The sequence below is a fragment of the Amphibalanus amphitrite genome, unplaced genomic scaffold (genome assembly GCF_019059575.1).
Source record: "Amphibalanus amphitrite isolate SeventyFive unplaced genomic scaffold, NRLGWU_Aamphi_draft 000230F_arrow, whole genome shotgun sequence".
Classification (NCBI taxonomy): Eukaryota; Metazoa; Arthropoda; class Thecostraca; order Balanomorpha; family Balanidae; genus Amphibalanus; species Amphibalanus amphitrite.
Genome location: NW_024881725.1, coordinates 307,505 through 328,620, shown reverse-complemented (window position 1 = coordinate 328,620; position 21,116 = coordinate 307,505). Strand labels below are relative to the sequence as shown.

At 51.2% G+C, this 21,116-nt stretch overlaps 1 protein-coding gene across 1 annotated transcript in view; it reads right to left on the bottom strand.

The window, feature by feature from the left end:
- LOC122385761 (laminin subunit alpha-1-like) overlaps positions 1-21,116 on the bottom strand; it is a 60,015-nt gene that overhangs the window by 25,118 nt on the left and 13,781 nt on the right. The window contains exons 11-21 of the mRNA XM_043374247.1: positions 15,980-16,116; positions 15,467-15,692; positions 14,587-14,804; positions 13,741-13,949; positions 13,337-13,443; positions 12,889-13,069; positions 3,446-3,552; positions 2,337-2,520; positions 1,229-1,368; positions 772-863; positions 376-505 (exon numbers count right to left, since the gene is read on the bottom strand). Coding sequence (XP_043230182.1) covers positions 376-505; positions 772-863; positions 1,229-1,368; positions 2,337-2,520; positions 3,446-3,552; positions 12,889-13,069; positions 13,337-13,443; positions 13,741-13,949; positions 14,587-14,804; positions 15,467-15,692; positions 15,980-16,116 — 1,731 coding nt within the window. The remainder of the gene's footprint in view (positions 1-375; positions 506-771; positions 864-1,228; positions 1,369-2,336; positions 2,521-3,445; positions 3,553-12,888; positions 13,070-13,336; positions 13,444-13,740; positions 13,950-14,586; positions 14,805-15,466; positions 15,693-15,979; positions 16,117-21,116) is intronic.

The following is a 21,116-nucleotide window of genomic DNA, read 5'->3' as shown; positions in this document are numbered from 1 at the left end:
TGTCAGAGAAGGAGGACGCTTCAGTTCAGGGTTCACTTGTCCGAAATAGTGGGCAGAGTAAGTGATTGGAACGGTAAGCGATAGGTGATATAAACTCGACTCTTTAACTCGAGTTTATAGTTGCTCAGTTGCTGTCACATTTCTTCAAGGCCAGTCAACAGAAAGGATATGTAGGTATTTGTCTTACACTGAACGTAGGCCGTATTGCACCCAGACCGAATTGAACTTAGTACGCAGGCTGTTTATCTTATGCCGTCATCGTTCCATTCAAACTATTCAAAATAAAGTGATAAGTGATATCAATCGAATACACCCCCAGTGCGGCCATAAAATCGACTCCATTATCCCCACTGCAGTCCCTGTGCCGATCCTCACCTTGCAGCGGCACTGTCCGGCCTGGTCACAGCCGCAGCTGCCGTCCGCGTCACACTCTGACCCGTCCGGGTCACAGCGACACGCCTGGCACCGCGGAAAGTCGAAATACCCGGCTCGACACCGGTCGCACCTGCGTAATGTGACACACGTGTCAGACCAGATGGCGGCGGGAGATGGGTGGAGATTGTCCCAAAAAGGGCAGCTGATGTCACCTGATAGATTTCAGAGCAGGGAAGGATAACATTGATGGATGCTAATGTATGACAATATTGCGCATCCATGCAGGAATGCGCTGCATGATCCCGAGGAACGCTGCTGTAGGTGTAGATCGATATCAGATGGGTTTCTGTGCAGATCGCGGTGGGTTTCGGAACACCCCCGGCTTCAGACACCCACCTTTGACCGCCGAAGCCGTCGAAGCAGCGACACTGGCCGGTGGTGACGTCGCACTCACTGGACTGTGAACCCAGCCGGTCACAGTCGCATTTCTGTAGATAGAACGAACAAAAGAATCGTTAGCGTAAACCTTGCGGGTCAGAGTCGCATTTATGTGCAGCAGCAGAGAACGGAAAACGATGCTAAGATAATTCGTTCGGGAAAGTGGGTTGAAGAATAACAACATAAATTAACCATTACATTAAATTAATAAATCCTCCTCCTCCTGCCATTGGTTACCGTAAGACATGCCTACATCAGGGCTTAAATTGTCATTTAAAAAGTCACTGAGATTACGGCGTTTTAGTTTGTGCATACGACTAACCAGGTTACACGGCGCACCAATATGGTTTATATCATTATAATGACATGTGTGTCACACCATTATATGAGGACTCCCGGGCTCTGGTATCCGTACCTGACATCCGTTGACGTTGTTCCAGCCCCAGTGGCCGAGTGTGCAGCGCTCGCAGCTGGCACCCACCGTGTTGGGCGGACACACGCACTGACCGGTCACCGGGTCACACAGGTGACCCGGCTGGCTGCACGGCAGGCACTCTGGGCACAGACGGACAGACAGATGTACAGACAGTGCCGCACGGAGGCTGGAGCAGTTTAGAGGAGCCGCTCAGGGTAGCAGGCCGCGAGGGACAGGCCGAAGGGATTACATGGAGTGCAGGGTAAGTCTGCACCGGGAACACCCGTAGGGAGGCATGGGGAACGAGGAAGCAAACCGGGCTGGTGGGGACAAGATTGCTTTACTAATAGGTGGGGATCGCCTAGTCAGGAAGGGCGCCAGGATAAGGGTCACAGAGGAAGAACGTATCACGACCACGTCAGCGTGTGCAAACAAAACAGTTGACTCATACGTGGGCGTAGAGCAAATGACCATGGGGGCAGCCTGGGCCATGAGGGCAGTCCGGAGTCATAAGGCGATGACCGGGGCACGGGGAGTGCCCCGTCAACACGGGCCGGCCGGTGGGCGATGGACCGTGATAGGTCTGTTTATGAGACTGACGGTGTGGGGACGTACAGTGACACTCTGTTTATTATAACGTGAAAACACGGGGTGACAGCGGCGGCCGCACTAAGGAGGCCGGCTGTAACAGAGTCGACACCGCGCGCACGCTCATGGGAGACTGCTCGATGGTTCGGCGCTACATAAGCAAACACACAGCAGAGTTCACAGTCGGGCCTCTGAGCAGCTGGCAACATCTAAGCGGGTTGAATCGGTCTTTGTGTGCTCGGATGTGAGCCAAAATTATCGGTTACAAATGAATAATTGCCCATATTTCTCAGAAGAGATAGCTCGACCGAAAACGAAAAATAACTAAGACACTAGCGTAACAGGTAATATCAGGAAGTAATACCGACTAAGGAAACTAATTCAAATTTAGTCAAATGTGAGTTTTAATTTAAGGTTACATTTTTTAACAACAAATCGTCCTCATTTTACCCCTTATTCCCTTCGACTAAAATGGATTCATCTATAAACCCATCCGTTCCCCTGAAGTCTCGGCTCTCACCCTGGCAGCCCCCGGCGGCCAGCTGGAAGTAGCCCGGCAGACAGGAGGTGCACCGCTCCCCTCCGACTCCTGGCTTACAGCGGCACCGACCCGTCACCGAGTCACAGACAGCTGGCGACGAGCCCTCCGGGTCACAATCGCACGGCCGGCAGCCGGCGCCCGACTCCAGGCCAAAGTAGCCCTCCTGAGGTCACACAGCAGGTCACAGAAGGTCACAACAGGTCACAGGGGGTCCAGGTCACAAGGTCGGCAGTCGGCGCCCGACTCCAGGCCAAAGTAGCCCTCCTGAGGTCACAAAGGGTCATACAGGGTCACAACAGGTCACAGTTACACTCACAGTCGCCGGTCAGCAGCCGGCGCCCGACTCTATAGGCCAAAGAGCCCTCCTGAGGTTACAGAGGGTCACTGTCATCTTTACAAAAGTAGCGGGACGCACTAGATCGCAGTGGGCCTTAGTGGCAACAGCTAGGCATGCCTAGCCACACAGGGTCACAATAAGTCACGGTCATAAACCGATGATATAAGTCCACAGCAGTCAATACGGTGTCCGGTTCTCACCGAGTGTATATCGGGAACCATAAATCGATCCACCGTCTGAGTCCCCGGACCGCAGATCAGACAGATAACGTCCTGCTGACTCGCTAACGGGTGACGGAAGGCGCTGATTCACCGCATTTGAGCATGGTCCGTACAGACTACAGTCAGCTTTCATGGAATTGTGAATCGGTAGACTGGGTGGTATCCTATTCGTTAATAGTTGCCGACGATTATTTGCTATCACATGCCGGTACCGAATATTTGTTATGATAGAACGTTGGAGGAAACAGCAGCCACACTTTCTGTCTGGATTAATGGTAGATTTGACAGTCCGTTACCCAACAGGTATTTCACTCAGAGTAAATTCCTATGACTGTTACCACAGTCCGTACTTGATAAGATATTTTTTGCTTGCCAGTGGTTACAGCTCTCACCTGAAGGTGATCTCAATCAGCATCACCAATCGCATCAGTCCTTGCATATCTACCACAGTCAGCACCTGTTCATCACTACAGTGCTTACCGACAACGGTAACAGTCCTCCCCTGCCATGCAAGCGCTCTCATTGCTCACCTGACAGCGGTCGCACTGCTGTCCGACCACGCCCGGTTTGCAGGTGCAGGCGCCGGTGATGATGTCACACGTGCTGTCCGTGGAGCCCAGCTTGTTGCACCGACACCCTGACGACAGGGGAGGGGGCGGGGGAGTCAGCCTGAGACAGAGGGGGCATGGGTGGGTCCGCCCGTGGGTGTCACTGATCGCCCATATTACATTTGCTGTACCCAGGTAATTCATTGGAGGATTTCGTTCATTCATTCATTCATTCATTTCGTCATTATTGAGCTTCAAATGCCATGCTATTTATCTGACTTCTGTCCAAGGCCAGATGTCACTGCGGAGTGCAGGAAAGACTCCTTATTTACAACTTCTTATTATGCCAATTTCCAAAGTACACGATCCTTCCTATGTTGTCCCTCGTCCACTAGTTATTGGTAGAGGCGCCGCCCACCGCAGCCCACTGTGTCAGTAGACCGGGTCGGGACAAGGGGCTGGGGCGGGGGTATACTGTGCCGGCGGCGCCGCGGTGGCGCACACGCCGATACCGGCTCGGGTGCCGGCGAACGGCTCAGGTGTTGAAGCTCCCTCCCCATCCTCCCTATCCCCTCGGCGGGGGGGGGGGGGGCAGAGGTGGCCAGAGAGTCGTGATTCATGTGCACCGGACGCCCGGCCGGCCGGCCGACACCTGACACCGGGTCCGACACACCTGACACCGGCGGCACGGGTCAGAGAGCGGCGGATCGGCCGTGAGGGCACGTGCTGACACGTGAAAATCAGCCTTGTGTCGGTAACGGCAACGTGCCTCTATCATAAATGTGAAGCCCCATTAAAAACGGCCGATGTTGAACACTTAAAATGTGCTTGTTATGATTACTTAGCTGCTCTCCTTTCTAGGTTAAGCATGATACGTCTTTACTTAGAGCAGACACAATGGAATCTAACCCCTGACAAGACGCCCGCACGCGGTCAATGATTCTTATCTCGCCTCACGAAATCCAATCCAATATTGTCTAACCTATGCATACTTCAGCTCCATTCATGCAACTCCAGGCCCTATCTCCGCCACAGATCTCCGATAACCGACCTCGTTCGGCGCAGCTCTGGAATGGACGTGCGGAGCTCTGGAATGGACGTGCGTTACGCTCAGAGGGTCCGACGGTGCGGTAATACAATGCCGGCGCCGCGGTGTGGGGTCGCAGGGATCGGGTAACGTGTCCAAGATCTGGCCAGAGTCGGTACCCTGTCATGACGCCGGTACTGTAACCGTGCGATATTCGGCGGTATCGGTACCATATAGGTTCGTTAGAATTATATCTCCATAGGATGCTTTTGGATAAGAGTATCCTACTGAGCCAGCCTCATAGTCATCGATCCCAGTGGAAAATTTGTCGGCATCAGTACTGCATATCAGCATATCTGCACCACAGAGGCTTATCAGCGCAATCTTCGTTGATGATCACAAATGCTTATCAGCACCATATGAGCTCAATCGGTACATTGGTGGTTCCCAGCTCAGTGATACAATCACCGTGTGCGGCTCGCTGTTTCTGCCGCTGTGTGAGGTCACCACCACCCTCCACCAAGGTGTTCTCTCTCTCCAGCCCAGCCGACCTCGCACGCGGCACACCCGCGCGCATGCCACCGCCAGCGAGGCGAGCGCGGCCGCAACTGCGATACAGCCGCTCAACTAATGAGTTATGCACCGGCGCTGGCGCAGCGCGCGGCGGGCGGGCCGGCCCTCCCACAGGTGGGACTCGGGACAGGTGTGGGACTCGGGACGGGAGTGTGAGACTCGGGACGGGAGTGTGGGACTCGGGACGGGAGTGTTGGATGCGATCTGTGGGATTCAGGTATAGAGATACTGGCTTGGAGGTCCAGGACGTCTTTATTATCCGATGGGGATCCGGGAATTGGGAAATTTTGCATGCGGAAATTCACAGGCCATAGAACTCACGGGACACGAAAGATTGTGGGCTGAAGAAACGGAGAGGGATTAGTTGCTCTGAAATCGCACGTGTGTGTCACGCATAGCATATCGATGTGACGGGGACATTAGATATCCGGGTCAATACGGGAGATGAGAGTTGGGTTACCAGCCGCAGGATACCGTATACGAGTTTTGAGGACGGGTTTGCATACGATAGGTACTTGATACCGGATCGGGGTTGCGGGGTAGGTACGTGATAAACTGATAAGGCACCGCGATGCGGAGACGAGGTGAAAAGGGTGCGATGCAGGGAATCGGTATGGGAATGTTGGAGTACTGGAGGAAGGAAAATTAAATACGGCACAAATGATGAAATGCTCGGAGAACGAGCATCAAATTGCACACATTGCGGCCGAGAAGGCTGATTCGCAGTGCGACAGAGTGTAAAGACACGTAATGCAAGCCAGGCGACTGGTCCCACAACAATCTGCATGCTAGGGGAACTCCATGGGCAGCCCACAGTGCACAGCGCATGCGTAGGCAGGATAAGGAGCCATGTGGGCCTGGCATCACGCCGGACGCCGGATGTAAAACGTCCACTGAGCCGGATAGCAGAAAACTGGGGCAGACGGAAGTGCAATGCACGAGATGTGCGGCAGCCTCGTCTCTCATAAAATAAAGCCGTATATATGTCGTGTTATATGGAGAGATTTCGGATTTGTAACAAAAAAAGAAGACATTTCGTTTAACTGCTGTCTGCAGAAGCATCACGAAAGAGATGAAGCATAAAGCAACAGAAGCACTGTACAAACAACGCATTTTTCAGGGAGTGAAACACAAGCAAGGGGAGTTTCTGTTTTTTTTTGCCTTTCATATTTCTCCGAGCGTAAGCACAATGATACGGTGCCGCCCAGGCTGATGAATACCTCGTTACAGCTCGACAAGCTCTCATCCCCCTCTGCTAGTTGTGTACGTCCGGCGCGGTATACAGTCTCCACAATCTCTCGCCCACCTCGACTGACCCGGGACATTCGTCAACACACTTCCATTGTATTCAAATGTCCGGCGCAGCTCCGCACACGGGTGGCTGAGAACCATGCAGCTCTGACTGATGACAGAGGCGGAAAGGCGGTCACTGAGGTGCCGACATTACCGGGCTCGTGCGTCTCTTCCTGACTGGGTGTGCTGTAGGCGGCGGTAAGGCCAAAAACCCAGCTCATAATGCCGAACCCCGCTAGGTATGTCCCGAGAACTAGCTCGTAATGCGACCGAACAGCTCAGCTGGGCAAAAATAAGAATTAAGAATACCGCATCAGCATTCAGCTCCGCCATGTTGAGGAGTTGACCAATTCTAAGGTTTGAGTTGAGGGCTGGAACCGTATCTATTGATTGGTTGTTGATGGCAAACTTTCTACGTCAGTGTCTTCGACCCCTCGAGACTGATTGTCACCATCCTGACTCGAGATCGAACACCCGCGAACAATGCCCCAAATCCCACAAATCACCACCATAGTGTACCCCCAGTGTGCTCCGTGGGGTGCCCGACCAGATCCTCCCGCACTGAATAGCCGCTCATTGCCAGTACGGTCTCCAACCCACCGTCACTCATCACCGACACCGCCCAACCTCTCTGCGTGGGTCAGCGCCCGGTCGGAGGGACGGGGGAGGGTCTCAGGTGCGGAATATGAAGCACCGGTCGGCCGCGTGAGTCCGCCGACTCGAATTGAGTCGTGCCTCCGCGAACGATCAATCGCTCGAGCGTGACCCAGCCCAGCGCACTACATATTGGGACGGACCAGATCGTGTCTTGACCCCACGCGCGGAAGGGGATGGTAGTTGAGACTTGAGAATTCAGCGAGCGACGACCGGTAGAGCACGGGAACAAGTCTGGAGGAGAGGAAAGGAGGGAAGGGTCGGTACGGGAGGGTAGAGGGACGGGAATAGAAATTAAAATGACGCGTTGTCCAGAACCTTATTGGTAGAGACAAGTAGCAAACGGCACGATTGCTGCATGCAGGACGCATATGCGTATGGTGAAACACGCATATGCGACATGCGTGCTGCATGCGGAGACATCATTCATCAGGATCAGCATCAGCAGGGAGACGATTCGCGTGTGTCAGCATTGACAACCTGCAATTCGTGAAGCTGTCGGTCTGCGACCACTTTATACCACAAGTGAAAAAACTATATGGTTGAGACTAAACGAAACATCGTGCGGGTCATGAGGCTCCTGCCAAATAAAAGGATGGCATGAGCTTACAAATCAGAGCTGCGAGTCATACATCAAAGCTGCCGATGATTATGTATTCTGACCGAGTTGAGGATTATGGACTAGAATATGTCTGGAATATAGGGTCTCGCTGTCATACCAAGAATGATAATGGTGACGCTATTTGTCCAAGTTGGAGTAGAAAGTGACTGCGATCAATTTCTTCTCCACCTCGCTATCCCGGATCCCATGGGATCCGGGTCCCGGGATAGCGAGAATGTAAACCATCGATGCTATTTTATCGCTATTTTGATGCATCATTTGGAACTTGAAAGATGCATGTTTGCTTGGCGTTCATGACGAGGTCATGGCCAAATACTTCCCACAAATATCCCGAACGTAAATATCAGCTAAATCACAACATCGAGGTTACAAAAATATCATTTCCTGGTTTCGATGCCAATAAAATCCGATCGAGCCTCCACGGCGCTGACGCCTACCAGTGTCATGATATAAGATCCCAGCACGGTCTCACAGTGCGATCTTTGATCTCTGGGTCTGATATCAGTCGGCCGACACCGGCAGACGTCTGGGACAGCAGTCTGATCGGCTACCACCCTGCCGATAGTGAGCCGAACGGCCGGTCATGGCGCCCGTTTGAAAACAGCCCACCGGACGCTGCCGGCAGACGAAATCAATCATCGGTCTGCAACAGCACTTGGTCGCTGCCGTCATCAGGAGTCCATTGAGTCCCGCGCCGCCAGTCACGGTCACAGCGGGTCTATCGGCGCCCCGAGAGGGCGGCCCGAGAAGGCGGAACACTCGGCCGGGCCTGCGTAAAAATTCAGACGAGTAGAGACCGCGGACGTATTTGGGTTTACGCGGTGATTCATGGGGAGGTCGGTGATGCTAGTGTGGGCGCAGGGGTGCAGGCGTTTTGTTCGACCGTGCACGTTTGCATGAATGGGCTCAGTTTGGGGTCGTGTGTGGCTCACAACTCACCGTATTTCAGTCCCAGCCAGCTCTGGTAGATGTCTCGGTTTGGCGAGCGCAGGTACTGGGTCCAGGTTGGTGCGGCCAAGGTCAAACACAACACCAGCACCACTCGTGTCCGCCACATGGTCTGTCTGTCTGCGGCACCAGCGGCACCACTAGCACGAGTAACACCAGACACCGGACGCAAGGCCGCGGCACTGCCGGTCTCCCTGCACAGTCGTCAGACGTCTGCAGCGCGAGCTCGGAGGTCTGGACGGGAGGTACCTGCAGATTTCCGGCGATAGCCGACGGTCGAGGCCCGGCTATGAATGGACTGCGGTCTAGCACCGCCGACCGCCGACTACCGGCCGCAGAAGTCAGGCACGGCAGTCCACGGACCACCGGCTACTGATCGCTGACCACTGTCCACAGTCCAATATCCATAGACTCCTGACCACCGACCGCGGTCCACCGTCTACTGACCGCTGAATATTGACTAATGACCACTCTCCACCGGCTGAAGTAACCCGTTCACTGTTCTCTGTCTGTTTAGTAATGCCTACCGCCTGTCACTATCCGATCGCCAGCCGATGACAGCCGTCCACACTGAATCCATAGTCTTCCGCTCGCTGCTGTCTACTATCCACCGACCACTGTCCACTGTCCAGTGACCACTGATCGCCAACCACGTGCGCCGGCTGTCGGCCACTCCCACCATCCACCGAGCAGGCAGGGAGGGGCGAGCGCAATCACTGCAGCAGCCTGAGGGGTCAGCGGCGGGCGCCTCACTATTCTTTAATCAGAGAAGGTCACTGCATAAGGCCGTCTGAAGGCCCAATGCCAAATCACAGCCGCTGAACGATAATTCATCCGGTGGTGGTCGGTCGCTGGTCCTCGCCGTTTGGCCACAGTTGTGGAGCTCGCTTCCGGTTCCACCAACACGGAAATCACCACCACCGCGCTGGTAACGACAGCCTCTCGGGTGTCACCATGTCAACAGGCGCACCGCCCACCAGCACTGCGCACCGCCCACCGTCCACCGCCGCGCCGAACCGCCCGCCGCCCGCCGCTCCCCGCCGCCCACTGCCGGTCGGCCGCGGGGTCCGCCGCGCCGGCAGCGGCAGCGCGCTGACTGCTGCACCCCTCCCCCCTCCTCCCCCTGCTGACCGTCAGCTCAGCCGGGCACTGCTGCGGCGGGGGTGGGGTGGGGGAGGGGATAGGCGGGCCATGGGGTATTAGCCACAGGAGCCATGAAATGGCACCGGACCATGAAGCGCAGCCAGTTCGAATGATACGCCGACCGCTTTGTTTGTGGGAGGTTCAGGTAGTTGGTAGGAGGGGAACATTTGTGATTCGAGATACATTAACCCCATGGCATTTATTCTCAACTGCTTAGCAATAAACGGCATGATTAAGCGTGGCTTACGAGTGGTAAATATAAAATGATCGCTGACTTGTCTAAAGCTATATTTTTTATTATGTAGAACACTTAGGTGAGCTATCGGCACCAGTATCATTATTGGGTCTGACAGCGATGACCGCTTCTGCAACGATGACGCAACATTCATGTCGAAATGACCGTTTCTTATCAATTTAATAAAAGCTCACTTCATACCAATAATGGGTTCCAATCGAACCAGAACCAGCCAAGCCAACCGGACCTCCAAAAACGACGGGTCAATAAAAAACTGTCAAACAGCAAACTGCCACAAACGGTGGTGAGTCTGTGCAGTTTTAGCTTGTGACAACGTGAGGTCATGCCGTCAAAGAGGACAGACGGCGTTTTAGGCACTTAGAACTATGAGATCAGAGAGCGCCCGCACAAAAAAATATGCGTCGATACTCGATATGGTCTGTCTGTCAACTCCCACTAGAAGGAATGTCAGTGCTATTCACTGAAATGTCATCTACAGCCATGCTGAGATTTATCTAATCGAAAGAAAGGTGCGGTCGATTTTTTAGTTACTTCACCTAGAAAGGCAGACAGACTGACAAACATACACACTTACTTAGCCGTCACCGGCAGACGGCGATATCTCTCTGGCCGCCAGGCGGCGGATTATTCTGATTCCGTGGCCGATAAGTGTGGGCGCCAGCCATCAATCTCCAAGTGCCGATAATATAACGCGACCGCTAGACATTGTCGATGTCAAGGTCGTTCCTCCCCCTCCCCCGGTCTTAGGTGCGGTAATGTCTGGGAGACTAAATCAAAGGATCATCTTCCGCTGTTGGAGATGATGAGGTAGCGCTTTGGAGATGAGATAGCATTGTCATCGCTCGCAAGTTAAATAGATGTGAGTTGAATATGCCAGGCACGACCCTATAGTGGACACGTTTCTGAACTTCGGAAAACGCAACTTTCACTCCACAAGTGTTTCACAATTTGACTGCTCCGTAGAGGTTTCAGAGCGATGGGAAATGTAGGTACGCTTGATTTATTGAGATCTGTAGTGCCTGACGCCTGACAAGACGTTGCTCCATGGCTGTCCAGATAGTCATCTGACGGATACAGAACGACGTAATATATGCAGAGACGACAGCTGGAGGAATGCATCTTGTGCAAACTCTTGGAGTAGGTACGTTAGTCACTAGTCGCAAAGTTCATTCTCTGACCCATTGTCTACTAGAACTACCCATACGTTGAAATGGGCGCGATGCATCATGCAACCGAAAGTTGTACTGTGCGAACACATCGAGACCCACACTGCTGAGATGTCGTCACTCACTCACGCGTGCTACGCAACACGCACTTAGAAAGTCTAATCTCAAAAGAATATATTGTAATCCTGCTTTGTGGCACCCTGCAAAGTACGAGACTATGAGTAAGTATATGAAAGTACTAGTTGGCATATGACGCAAAGTGGACTACTCCAAACATCCCATAGAATCTCTTTTCTCACGGAACTCAAATTCCTACAATCTACTCAGCTCCTGCAAAGCCCGACTTGGGCCAGAATCCCGCCAATCCACGACCCTTTCACCTCATAGTACACAGTACACACAGATCCACCCAACTAGTCCTGTGGCTGGAGCCAACACACGTAGGTGGTTTACCACAAAGGATAATCCTATTCTAAGCGGCTGAAAGGATGTCACCGAGCGCTTTCCTGCACGCGCGGCGGGGAAGTCAGACTCCTGAGCTGTGGTCACCACGCGCGGCGGGCAGGTCGTACCCCGGTGCAACCTGCAGGGACAGCCGGGCGGCGAGAGGAGTGCTCTCTGCACGTGTGGTGGGCTATCCCTCGTACCCCCGAGCTGTGGCCAGGGGTCAATGGAGGCAAAGGCGGCGAGCGGAGTGCTCCCGTCCCACATTCCTTCGATGGGGTCGACGTATGCGGTCCGCTGTCCGACCCGGACCTATTGTGTGGAACTGGAGTGTGACTGACTGGATACAGAGCCGCTAATTGTGAGCGTACATTCACGAACACGGACAAATTCCCCGGCACGGCTCTGTCTGCTCTCGAGGGATGAGCATTGCTCGGCGCCCTGATCGCGTGACTACTGGTCGTCACCGACCCGAGTAGCCGGGTGGGAATAAATAAAGAACATGGTGCGGTCATTTGAGACAGGAAGCCAGTGATGGAGTGCTACCTGGCTGTGCCGCCCTAATGCGAGACTCATGCCAAATAATCGCAGGTGGCGGAATGCATGATAGCCTGGCGTATCATCAACACGCTAAATAAAAGAAGTAGTAGCTGAGGCTCGTCTGAACGTCTTCAAGCTTCCTTCAGATGCAGCCGAGCGAGCAGCGAATAAATCGGGCTAATTCAGCATCGCAATTTGTTGTTGCATGAGATTAAAGCAGTCGCCAGCTTGGATGGGATAAAGATGGCTTGCATGCATATAAATCGCTCTGGTACTGAAAAATTGACCGGAGAAGTTTGGGATCAAAAGGTACCGACTTTCACAAATAAACTTAGGCCACAGCCTGCAACCACCGTACTAAAAAATACGTCGCAGTAATTTAGGAAACTTCGTCATTTGTAAGTTTCTAACGTACTTGTTGAGCTATTCGGGAGTTCCTTATCTTTTCTCCGTCAGAAAAGGAACTTCGCTCGACGCTCGCTGAAGCGTTTTATCGACTGTAAACCTTTTACTAAGACCAAGCTTCAGATTATTTGAGACATTTGCTCCGAAGCCGTATCAGGACACCTTTAATGACATCACCATGTTCCGTTGAATTGACATACACCCCCGCCTCATATCACTCATATTGAATTGACATACACCCCCGCCTCATATCACGACAGCTTTATCACTTTGTCACTACTATCTGACACATCCGTCTATTTCTCACCTCTATCTGACACTCATCCCACCACCACACGCCCTTGAGGTACTCACCGACGCAGCCCTCGTCCTGGCCGAACCCGTAGTGCTCGGGCAGACACTCGGTGCAGTTGACACCGGTGACACCGGCCCGACACTGACACTGACCCGAGCTGGGGTCACAGAGCGGACCCAGACTGCCCGCCAGGTCACAAAAACACTCCAGGCAGTCGGCCTCGATGTTACCGCCGCGGTTCTGGAAAGGACGTGCACAATTAAATATTTCATACATCAAACGCTTAGCACGAAGGGGTCAAGACAGAACACTTAATTTTGAGTGTGCAGCTGTGCAGCTTGGTAGATTGTAAATGCGTCACAGCATATGGTATGCTTGATCTTCTGACGCTCAGCTATTATTTGTCGAGCAAGAGTTAACAGGCTGCTAGTAGTCGGGTCGATCTACTTTATCGTTGAAGCAGCTACCCGTGTTTCCCCCATTCATGGCGTGTCGTTTAGGACTGACCTGACAGCGGTCGCACTTGGTGCCGACAAACAGCTCCTTGCAGGAGCACTGGCCCGTCTCCTGGTCACAGATCGGGCTCGTAGAGCCAAACATGCCGCACTCGCAGGCTGAAAACGTAACAAACACAAGATTAGCTTACGCCAACAGCAGTCTCTAATTTCATGACCTTCCTTGATATATTTGAGTTTTTTTTTTTTTGTTTTTAGCTGCTGCTAAAAATTCATTTTACCGTGATTTAATTTAAAAAAGCATGATCCTTTGACAGGTCTCGTATAGTTTGCTGCAAAATGTCAATATAAGTATACAAATAAATGTTTTTTTATACATATAAACCAACCACAGAAACACATTATCACTAAAGCATGGCAATGCCATCACAACCATGACATTCCACTTTCACTCACGTCGACACAGTCCGGTGTCAGCGTCTGCATAGAATCCGTCCTGGCAGACCTCACAGTGCCATCCGGCCGTGTGGCCCTGACACAGGAGGCACTCTCCGGTCAGCGGGTCACAGGCCTCGGGGTCAGAGAGGTCAGCCATGCCGCTACAGTCGCAGGGCCGGCACGAGCCGCCCGGGGTCAGCGGCGAGCCGTAGTGACCGGCGCCGCACCTGGGGACAAAGGGACGTCGGGTCAGGGGGCTGTGTTAGGAGAGATGACCCTCGGAGATAGCAGGGAGGGAAGTGAGACGACAGGTGAAGAGATAAACATGTGCCGGGTAAAAATGTGGATTATACCAGAGTAGATTTATAGGTGCCTCGTTACGATAATCTCGTTACTGTGACATATTCTCGTTACTGTGGCAATAAAGACATTCCAATTAGTCATCTGTTTGCAAGAAGAAAATGCGTCAACACGGTTGTCACGATCAGAATTGGGCAGTAAATAATTCAACGAGACATTTGTGAGACGAGATCCTTGTTGCCGAATGGGACGAAAAACAATTTTGAAGGGTTCAGGAGATTTACAAATTCGCTTCCAGCTTTCAACGAGGTATAAAATATAATCATCGATACACTATTTACCGGTCTCGAATCTGACCATCCTACCCGACCGGGTTAATGGTGTAGGCTTGGACCGAAAGTTTAACGTAGCGCTAGAAGATGACGATGCGGTACTCCTAGCTTATCGTAATCGACACATTCGGCGCCGAATGATAGACATCGTATTGGTGGCTAGGATAAGAAATTGCTGGGAATAGAATGTTTCAAAATCATAAGAAGCCGATCGCGCCGTTAGTTTTCTCACCGTTCGCAGTGTTTGCCCTCGTGTCCTGGCGGACAGGCGGTGCACACGTAGTCCTCCCCTCCGGGCTCGGTCAGACAGGAGGCCGACAGTCCGCCCTCCCCTGCCTCCGTGGGGCAGGCGCACGGCCGGCAGGCGTCCGCAGTGCCCCGCACGGCTTCACCATAGTAACCGGGGGCACACAGCTCACAGTTGTCCCCAACTGTGTTGTGCAAACACTCCTGAGGAGACGAAAGGAGATACAGATAGATTCAATATGCTATTTGTGTTTACAAGGCAATGACATATAATGCCTACCGCGACTAGCTAAACGAAAACGTCTTCATATTCCGGCAAGTATCTAATCACAATACCAACAAAAGTAAACTTAAACGTGTGCTGATGAGTCAATTGAAGAAGGTACTTCCCTGCATCGTTGCATGCATACAACACAGTACGTACCCATGTGCTACAATGTGGTGATCAGGAGTGGCACTTACCATCCCCCGATAGCATATGCACTTGAAATGTGGTGCAACAAAGCCGCCTTTGTTCCCTCGAAGGCAAGACTTATACAGTACATATACACGAATCAGTTCATCTAAAGCCCCCTATGTTCATCATTCACGAATCGACATGAATATTGAAAAGCATACTTTTTCAGTGATTGAATGAGTTTTCATACAATATATCTGTATGAAAAGTCATTCAATTATCAACAGCTTATTGTCCACTTATGCTTCTCGCTACTAACTCGAAACAGTAATAAAATTCATTCCCTCCTCCGGAAGGGCTTGTCTCCACGTCTCTCTCTCTCTCTCTCTCTCTCTCTCTCTCTCTCTCTCTCTCTCTCTCTCTCTCTCTCTCTCTCTCTCTCCTATCCTCCTTCATTCCCCCTACTCACGCTACACTGTCCGGTGTAGGGGTCGCAGTCGGCGGCGTGCCCGTGACAGTCGCACGGCACACACTCGCCCCTGAAAAGCGTGCCGTTCAGCCGCCGGTACCCGAAGTCACACAGCTCGCACGAGAGGCCCGCGTAGCCCGGAGGACAGTCGCACTGCTCCACAGAGGTGGTGCGCTCCGAGCTGATGGAACTCTCCGACGCGATCTTCAGAACAAAGTCGTGCAGGCTGTGAGGAAGAACGGGCAGGTCGGGTCACTCAGGGGGCTTATTCTCGTGCTTATACGTTATACGTATATTTATGTGCTCTTTACTGCCTAATTTGGAAAAAGTGTTCATTCATATGAAACACAAAATATAGTTTCCCAGTTATATTTATAGCACCTTTACTAGTTCTGCTGTATTTTGAATCACTAACTAACACAAAACCAAGAATCAAGGTACATGGTTATCAGTTTTCCCATATCATTCTGCACCATCTACTGGTAGGGGAGGTCTTAGTCGCTGTTCACTCACCCTCCCTCAATCTGGTCGCTGTGGTACTTGGCCCTGACCAGCAGCCGGGTCATGTTGCCCAATACCCTCATCAGCTGACGCCGGCTGACCAGGCCGCGGTCGTACTTTTCACGGCGACGTCGAGCGATACGGTTCACCTGAGGGGGTATGAAGGTTCTTGTATTTGCATGAATCGCTGTCGCCTGTTTAAAACAAGCATTTGTCTCGAACGGCTCCATATCAAAGCATACAAAATCTTATCATACAATCATCAAAACATACAGAATCGTAACATACAACGCGCAAAACCTACAAAACAGGCCGGGTAGGGGACAGCCAAAACATACAAAAGCGCAGCATACAAAATTGTGTCATACAAAATCGCAAGGTACAAAATCGTTTCACACAAAAAGGCAGTGGAAAATTAATGGCATTAATCAAAGTACGCATCATACAAAACCATTTCATATAAATTTACATCATTTCGTCGTCCTTGAGATGTCAATTTTCAGTTGGATCAAAACCTACAATCTCAACTGCGCTTCAAGCGACATCTTTGTTAGAAGTTTGCGTAGTTACGAAATATTCCGCTAGATGTCTCCTCTGTCAAAGCATAGCCAAGCTTTGCACGGCCAGCGTTTTTTGCTTGTTTATACAGTGAGCGCCGGTCTCGGAGCGACGGGGCGTCCCGGTGGCGCCGTCGTCCCCCTCCCTCAGACTGGGCAAGGTCTCCCCTCCCTCGGCAGACGGCGCGGCCCCAGAGGAAACGTCCAAGGCCGTGCCTGACTTACATTCCCGCTCTCTGCGGGCCGGAGAACGGAGTGGCGCTTAGTACATTGAGCTGCATTCTGTTTATTTTGACCATAGCTGCCGGAACATAATTCGTAAATTAAATTGAAAACTGCAAAAGAAATTTAAATGACTTAACCCTCGCCCATATAGGGGGGGGGGGGTCGAACGGACCCCCACCCCCATGGTTTTTCGCGAATAACTCGCGTAAAAAGCGATCGATCGCGATGAAACTTTCAGTACTGTCGAGTCAATCAATTGTACACCTACCCTTAAAATTTCATGACCCTGTCCCAAATGAACCTTGACCTGTGGCCTATTTTTCGAGACCATGTTTGGCCGGAATCGCGATTCGGCGTATGTCGGCTCGTATTAGACGCGAGTTTGCAGTATTTTTTGCGGTTTCAAGCATTCAAAAATGTGATATGATGTTGGTCCCATGCATTATGGTGGGTGTCAAGGTCACCTGAAGGTCAGGTCAGGTCATTGACCTTTGATGACCTAGGTTCACTTCTTCGAGTTTTACATGTTTATGGGCTACTTTTTGGAGCTGATTTCGAATTAAGCAACCATTTGAACATTTACGAAGTTGTTTTGGTGTCTTCGTAACATGGTACGAAGCTGTCAGTAACGGTTGACACGTACTATGAATACCTGGCAGGACGTCTACTGGTTGGCCTGACCTGACCTGACCTGACCTGGCCTAAATGCATTAACCCTCGCCGGCACAGGCCATTTTGCGTCCTTCGACGGCACAAGGGGGGGGGGGTGGTACGGCCCCCCTCGCGTTTGGCCCCTGATCGAGCTAGAGCTTCGCGGAAAAACGAGCGTGTTTCCCGTCACGAGAAGAAGCCGATGATACCCAATTTTAAGGTACTAGGTCATCGGGTGACCTTCCAGGTCAGGTCAATGACCCGAAAACCGGGAAAATCGGGACCTGTTAGAAAGTCGTAAAGTGTGGCTGCTATGTGGTTTTCCGGGGTGCTGATCACGAATATCGTGTTAGTTTTGATCAGAAATGATGTCTTCAAGCATTTAGACCAGGTTGGGTCAGGTCAGGTCAGGTCAACCGGTAGGGGTTGTGACGGGTATTCGTAATACGTGTCAACCGCCTCTGACAGCTTCGTAACATGTTACGAAGGCACCAAAACTACTTCGTAAATGTTCAAATGGTTGCTAAATTCGAATTCAGCTCCAACAACTAGCCTAGAAACATGTAAAAGTCGAAAAAGTGAACCGAGGTCACCCGAGGTCAGCAAAGGTCAATGACCTGACCTGACCTTCAGGTGACCTTGACACCCACCCTAATGTATGGGAGCAACATCAAATCACATGTTTGAACGTTTGAAACCACGAAAAGCTTGCAAACGCGCGGCTAATGCGAGCCGACATACGCCGAATCGCGATTCCGGCCAAACATGGTCTCGGAAAAGAGGTCACAGGTCAAAGGTCATTTGGGTCAGGGTCATGAAATTTTCAGGGTAGGCGTAAAATTGATCAATGCGAGGGTACTGAAAGTTCCGTCGCGATCAGCCGCTTTTTACGTGAGTTATTCGCGAAAAACCTTAGGGGGGGGTTGCATCAACCCCCCCTGTGCCGGCGAGGGTTAATACATCATCTGTGATCAAAACTAACATGAAATTTGTGATCAGCACCCCGAAAAACCCCTTATCAACCTCACTTTACGATGTCCTAACAGGTCCCGATTTTCCAGACATGTGGGTCATTGACCTGACCTGGAAAGTCAACCAATGACCTAGGACCTTAAAATTGGGTATCACCCCGGCTTCCTCTCGTCACGAGCAGCACGCTTGTTTTTTTTTCTCGAAGCTCTAGCTCGATCAGGGGCCAAACGGCAAGGGGGGGCGGTCCAACGGACCCCCCCCCCCCTATACAGGGTGTCCCATAAGTTCCTTCTCACCTAAATTTTTCTTTTAGAGGCTCTCTTATTTAAAGCCACGCTTAATTTATTTTGTAACTGAGCTTTTGGGGTTGCCATGGCAACTGTGAATGTGCTCCACGGTAACTAATTCGTCTAGACAAAATATTTTTTGCCAGAGAGTTCACTTCCTGTGGAGACGGCTTACGCCACAACATAGAGGTCTCCGACACGGGAACGTCTCGGTATTTAGTCCACACTGGGCCATTCACGACGGTTGAGGGTGATTGAGGCCATCCAGTATGTAGCCAATGTCTGTCGCTAACTGGACGCACAGTCAACAAGTGACGCCGATGATTTGTCGGGAGTCAATCGCTGAAAGTTTACGCTCTTTTTTGTCAGCTTTCACGAGTGAGCCATGTGGCCAAAACTGTGTGGCGCCAAAATGGCCGTCAAAAAGGTCTTAGCGTTAGCAAGTTGGTAAACAGGCTTTTCAGGATGCATTACCAGCTGTCTAAGAGTATCATTTCGGGGTACCTAACTCAAGGTGACTTAAGCTCTACTTACCGGAGGGCTCAAAACAGTCAAAAACGTCTTAAAATGGCCAAACATGTGTTTCGTTATGCCTGAGGCTAAAAAAACTGAAGGGCCGATGACATCAATGTGGTCATCTGGACTACCTAGTCCGTGCTCGAGATAAACCACCGGTGCAAACCCCAAATCGGTCCCATATGGGCGACGTAAAAGGCTTTTTTGTCATCCCGCTTTATTCCTATGCAAAAGGCCAGGGTCACGGTAAAGTGGGGTAATATGCGTCCAGACGCTGATGCACAATGCGATTGATACTCCAGAAACAGTCTTGGGACGCAGAATGCTTCTCCAAGAAGATCTAGTAGGAGTTTCAGCTTTCTAGCTTAACTCGAACCGCAAGTATGACCACATCTTTTTAGGAGAAAATGGCATCCGGGAGGTCGTAGTCTCATCTTCAAGCACGACAGTGCATCAGTGCACAGGTCAAGCAAAGCTTAGAAGCAGTGCCAGGAGACTGTGATAGGCGTGTGTGGTAAGATCACATCCCAGCCAACTCATCGGATCCAAATTTCATAAAAATGTGTTGGGAATATAGAAATCGAGGCTCGTCGAAGCGAAGCGGTGTTTCAGCATTGAGGAGCTCACGGCGCATGCCAAGTCAGTCTGGGCTAACTTCAAGCCTGCTATGCTGCCAAACATGCCAGTTGGCATGTCGCAGCATGTATTCATGTGTTTGCCTATGAAATGGGGAGCACATTGAGGGGTTATAAACATATCAAAACGCAATGTACTCTGTTTTACATGCAAATATAAGGTGAGAACGAACTTATGGGACACCCTGTACGTTCGAGGTTGGCAAAACACCAATACGGGCGAGGGTTAACCCGGCAGTTGCTTGAGTATTTCGCCACACACTACTTGCTGGGTGGGGGTGGGAGGGGGGGGGGGTAAACTTTCCCAGCCCATAGCTCGAGAACCCATAGCCCATAGCCCATAGCTCGAGGCGCAGCGAAACGGGCGAGGCAGCAAACAAAATAACGCGACGAGATGCTTCTGATGAGTACCTTCAAGTGGAGTTCCGAGGTCACAGGTCGGTTCAACATTATTTCAAATACCTGAAATTAGGCTTTTAATAGCATTGACTTTAAACCTCGAACTGGGCGTCTCTGGTAACAAACTCTGCCAGGATTGTGCACAATTTTTCATCTGAGTGCTACACAAGCGTCAGATTTAAGCAGGGATCACCTAAGCATAGGTCAGGTCAAGGTCAATGTCAGGTCAGGTTAGGTCATCCAGGTAAGAGCATATCCTCGAAAATCAAAGTTGGCTATATCGTGTAATATGACATGTTTTATGGGTACCCACATTTTGGCGTATAACTTGATGGTGATTGGTGACATCCATTTTATAATACGAGTACGTTATTGGTCGTACGAGAAAGATCGATGTAACAAATATATTCAGCATGATCGTAAGTAAAGTAATAACGAGAAATTACCAAAGAACCAAGGGCCAAGGGAATTGATCTGGGACCGAACGGCAAAGGGGTGTCCAACGGACCCCCCCCCCCCATATACGTTCGCGGCTGACAAAACACCAGTACGGGCGAGGATTAAGGACTTATGTGTTTGTATGCTCTTTGAAACCCCTTCCGTGACCGCGTTTTCAGCCGCTAGCATATATTGGGGGGGGGGGGAATTCTGTTGGATCCCCAATCGTTCAGTCCCTAACCGAACTGTAGCTTCGCGAAAACATGAATGTCCTACCCGTAACCAAAGGAAGCCGATTACCCGATTTTAAAATCGCCGGTCATTAGTTGGCCTTTCAATTCGGGTAAATGACTTAAAAGTCAGGGAAATCGTGGCCTATTTTAATTTTTTAAAGTGAGGTTGTTATGGAGTTTTTTCGGGGTTCTGATTTCGAATTTCGTGCTAGTTTTGATCAAAGACGATGTAGGTA